Source organism: Populus trichocarpa, chromosome 1, assembly GCF_000002775.5.
Source record: "Populus trichocarpa isolate Nisqually-1 chromosome 1, P.trichocarpa_v4.1, whole genome shotgun sequence".
In the NCBI taxonomy this organism is placed as follows: domain Eukaryota; kingdom Viridiplantae; phylum Streptophyta; class Magnoliopsida; order Malpighiales; family Salicaceae; genus Populus; species Populus trichocarpa.
Window position 1 is genome coordinate 16,872,928 of NC_037285.2, and position 4,861 is coordinate 16,877,788.

Sequence of the window (4,861 nt, forward strand, 5' to 3'; positions counted from 1 at the left end):
ACTTGACAAAGTTAATGCAATAACCCTTGCTTCATTACCAATTTCTAGGCCCACTTTACTTTTATTCAACCATAAACACACATGAAGCATAAACTTCAATAAACTTTTTAGCCTTCACGGTTGTAAGATAATCTTTGTAATTCCTCCTATGGTGGTTTTCCTTGCCACAATGATGACAAATACCCTCGTCATTCTTGATGCCCCCAGTAGGCTTCCTTGTTTTAAAGATAGAACCTTTATTCTTATTGTTCTTTTTCTTAGACATTCTAGAAGACTGAACTAGAAAAACATGACCTTTTTCTTAAGAGTCTCTTCAATAAATCTAAGCATATTTAACAATGTACTATCCAATTTATGCAGATAATAATTTGTAATGAATTGCAAAAAGCTTTGGGATAATGACTGCAAGACCAAGTCAACACTTAACTCATGGTCCATGACAAAACCCAATTAGCCTAATTTCTCAATATAGCCAATCATTTTCAAAACATGGGTGTTCATTAAGGAACTATCCGTCATCTTATAGCAGAACAATTCCTTAAATGTCTCATACCTCTCAGTCCTATTAGTTGCATCAAATAACTGACTAACATCTAGTTGCATCAAATAACTGACTAACATCCATATTCTCATGTTGCCTTTGAAGTTCAGGTGTCATTTTGACTAACATCTTAGGTAGCTATTGCAAATCTTCATAAGTCCTTTGCGAGCAGCATGATTGTATCCTTCATCGTCATTTTTTCTTTGTCTTGGATTACAAAATAATTTTTCTATCTAAATTTCTATATTTTTAAATTACATAACATTTACATAATTAATTAAGAAACCTTGAGTTATATTCAAGGAGAATTAGATGAGAAAATAATTTTACAACCTTAGAAGAAAAATAGAGAAAAATCACAACACAGATGCCTTATTTAATATTACAATCATTCAACCATAAAAAACATAATCACATTGGTCTTTAATGTCCATAACCATCCATCATGCATAATAACACATTAATATGCATAAATAAATATATTGTATGCTTCAATTCTAATTATTGGTTTTATGTGCAATTTTTAAAATAAAAATTTCTAACACTTATAAATATTAAAGCAAATCCAATTTGATAATTTCTCAAACTTAATAAATTTTGTTTAATATAAATCTTTTCGTTGAGAAATTTCTTTTCAAAATTTAATAAGAAAATTAATCATATTAAAATTCTTGTTAATATCATAAACTATTTTAGGATCAATTAAATAAAAATATTTTAGCTTAAAACCTCTCTTTACTTCAGAAAAAATATATTTTTGTAAACATTATTTAATTAGACATTTTATTAAATCCTAATCATATTAGGATATAACCGAACTTAAAAATTTTGAATTAAAAATTTTAATTAAACCATAATCAAATAAGAAAAATTAATTCTATAATTAATTTAATTTAAGAATTCTTTTTAATATATAACCATTATTTTATATATGGAGAGCTAAAATTATAATTTCAACCCCAAATATACCTAAATATGATTAGATATATGTTGTATAAGTAGAATTATAATTATAATCCTTAAAATACCCTAAGATAGGTTACAGGGGTAGAATCATAAATTTTACCCCTTCTTCTTCTTCTTCTTCTTCTTCTTGCTACAGCAACTAGTGGGTATATTACCCACCACCAGTGATAGCATACGAAGCAGTGGCCATGGCCGTATTGAGCCAAGCAGTGTAAGACAACTTAGCCGCTGCTATGTACAACTACGTGATCGCAAGGCAACAACCTTGCGTTGTGCAGCCCTTTCAGGGGCTACAGGCACGCCACCAGATGTTATGCTTGGTAGAGAAGTAGCCTTCATCGTTACCTCGCCAACTAGCAGCAAGGTGGTCTGTGCACACAGCACATGTCAGTCGTGCCAGATGGATTTGAGACTCTTTTCAAAACTCATGTCACATTGACCAATGATTTCACAATTAATACTATTTGAGAACAAATTAAATATTTTATTTAATTCACCTAAAGTGATGAATCATCTCTTGATTACTCAAATACCTTCATATAGTTTATGTTATACCTAATATCTGCTTGTTTGTTACTCTTGATTAGGACAACATGTGGTCAGGATCAAAACATAACATTCTTTATATAAGATAACTTAATGATTTCAAATTTAAAGATCACTTACACAACTATTACGAGAGCCTATCCATAGACATAAGTGATCTCTCCATATGAAATTCTCTTGCAGGTTAGTTTAGTGTACATGTCATTTGACAAGAACTTGTATATTAGTTCCAGGTATCCCTCATATCTCAGTTTATGATAGTAATTGCTTCCTTTGTTAAAGGAAAAAACATAATATATATTGGTTTCAACAACTCTAATTAATGTGCAATTTTAATAGAATATTGACCAGATACTATTACGAACAATGCTTTGATACAATATGAATTTTATAATTATAACAACTTCATAATTTTCTTTGCAAAGAATTTTTGTCTTATGGATTTTATTTTTACTCTAGATTTATTAATTAAACATTAGATTCATTAATCAAATATAAAAAATTATTAAAGATAAATAAAGCCTATATTAATAATAAATATGTTTTATATGAATAAAATTAATGTTATGCTTAATCAACTGTCATATTCAATAATTAACACATATGTTAAGGAATTTACTTTTATATTATTTTTAGAGATTGAATTCTTCACCCTTAAATTAATTCCAAATATAAAATTTCATTATAACAATTAAGAAGATTCCAAATATATTCGCTAGTCCGTAGATTTATATTACAACCCACGGTCTAGCTACATGATCTAAATAGAAAATTATCGAACCCGAGAAGCACCTATAATGCAAGCCGTTAATCATTAAGCTAAACCACGAGGCCAATATAATTTTAAGGAGATCAATTTCAAATCAGAAGTGTTTAACAGAACAATTGTTCCCAATCATCTTAAAAATAAATGACTAATTATATATTCTCTAAGAAAAATAAAATAAAACAAAGACCAGACACCTTAAAATACCACACATAAATCATCAAAATGGGGCTGAAAGCGGCTCCTTAAGATTCAATTGATCAGGGGATTCTATGTCTTTAGGGATGCATGAGCATTGGCAAGGTCTGTCAATAATCTCAGCAGTCTTCTCTTTGCACTCTACAACTTTGTGATCATGTCGATCTCCATTTCCCTCAATCTGACTCATCTCCTTGATTGAAACAACCGGTCTCAGCCCCTGCAAAGACAAGCTAGAAGCAGCAAATTAAGTTCAATTTTCATGCAAAATGTAGTTTTTTTTAGAGATTGGATGTGGAAAATTACATTTATGAATACATCGGACGCTTCTTCTGGTTCCATCTTTTGAGCTACATCCGCAGCCACTTCCTGGAAGAAAGAAACGTTAAGGGCTTGTAGTAAATCAAAAGCTTTCGACACCTGATGTTGTTTGGTCACGTCAACAGAAATATAAGAAACAAAACTTGTCATTTGCTAATTAATGTGCTATATATACATATATATATTATGGAAAAACAAAACAAAGCAGAACTTGTTCGAGATAAGAAGAAAATGTATCCCAAATTTGATTAGTTTTTAAATCACAAGTGATAATATATAATGCCACCCTATTGTTATAATAACACTCCATTACCTAGTGATTTGCTACTATCAATCATTTCTCTCGAACTACTCACTCAGCATCCTAGATAAAAAGCCAAGGCAAGATCAATTCACACATTTTAAGGAGAGACTTGAGCTGCTAAATTAGCAACTCTTGTAAGACCTAATTAAATTAAAAGAGATAGTAAATGAGAAAGAGACGTCACCTACCCTGGCATGGCTGAGTTGTCCTTCACGTAAGGTCCTAGGCTCCATCTCGATAGAGCAACAAATGTTAGCCATAGAAAACCCACAAGCCAAAACCTTCGATGCATAAAGTTGGGTTGTATCCCATCACCTCCGAGGCTCCGATTCTTATCATTTGCTTTACGCACATACTTGCATCTATATATATATAGATAAGATATTTTGATTATACTCACGGATTCTTCTAACTTGATTGACTAGAAATTGAGGTTATAATTCAAAGAGCATTATCTTAATCATTCAAATCCCGTGCCATAATTGTAAAGTACATGTATTCACGGGGTGCTCGCTCTCTTCCATTCCCACATGAGTGCATCAATTTTCTTTTTCTGAATACAGCTCTAAAAACTAGATGAATACACCAAACAAAGAGAGATTTCTGTTGTACGTGTAAAAGCACTGCCTTGTTAATATTATACGTTGTAATTTCAAGACCAGGTATGGTGATTAAAGAAGTTTATTCTTTCTGAACTGTTCAAATTCAAATCTTAGAACTAGCATTAGATATAATGTATTTTCTTGAATGTATCAAATCGATGCATAATGATAGATACAAGTACTCTAACAGAACCAATATCCATGCTTTTTTTTTTTTTGAAGCATTAGAAAGATTAACTTGGTAGGCTTGAAGGAAGGTCTGCTAAGAGGCCATTGTTAATCCCTTTAGCCGTTGTTAACAATTTAGCCCCAAGAAATCATTTTTCACTATAAATATTAATCTCACAACAGGTTAAGAGAGGATTCCTACTTCTACAATTTAGTGCTCTCTTTATCTCAAAGCACTCTCTCACTCTCACACCAAACAACATTTAGAGCTTTACTTGCTTGGACTTTACCATCCACCTATCTATCACTTGTGTGCCACTCAGCTTGCATTTTGCCTACTCTTTTTCCCATGCCTCTCACTTCTTGCACTTGTTTTATTTGTTTGGTGTATTTCTTTTAAGATTAATATGGGTATTCGGGTTAGCTTGCGCGCACCTCGATTGATCTCA

The 4,861-nt window shown here is 31.5% G+C and overlaps 1 protein-coding gene across 2 annotated transcripts; it reads right to left on the reverse strand.

Annotated features, from left to right (window-relative positions):
- Positions 1–2,891: 2,891 nt before the first annotated feature.
- Positions 2,892–3,979, reverse strand: LOC7470576 (uncharacterized). Of its 2 annotated transcripts, none has more exons than XM_024601751.2 (3): positions 3,831–3,979; positions 3,324–3,386; positions 2,892–3,237 (listed from the first exon to the last, which is right to left on the reverse strand). In XM_024601751.2, exons 1-3 carry the CDS (start codon positions 3,900–3,902, stop codon positions 3,040–3,042), a joined length of 333 nt encoding a protein of 110 aa, XP_024457519.1. In that variant the 5' UTR covers positions 3,903–3,979; the 3' UTR covers positions 2,892–3,039. The 2 variants fall into 2 exon arrangements, with proteins under 2 accessions (XP_024457519.1, XP_002299733.3); XM_002299697.4 differs by having other exon boundaries at positions 3,324–3,437; positions 3,831–3,973.
- Between the last annotated feature and the right edge of the window lie 882 nt (positions 3,980–4,861).

Excerpts from the sequence above, each read along its gene's own strand:
- LOC7470576 (XM_002299697.4), bottom strand. The coding sequence starts at position 3,902 with ATGGCTAACATTTGTTGCTCTATCGAGATGGAGCCTAGGACCTTACGT. Across the intron at positions 3,438-3,830 it reads GACAACTCAGCCATGCCAGG|GTGTCGAAAGCTTTTGATTT; the intron begins GTAGGTGACGTC and ends AAACAACATCAG. Across the intron at positions 3,238-3,323 it reads CGTCCGATGTATTCATAAAT|GGGCTGAGACCGGTTGTTTC; the intron begins GTAATTTTCCAC and ends TTGTCTTTGCAG.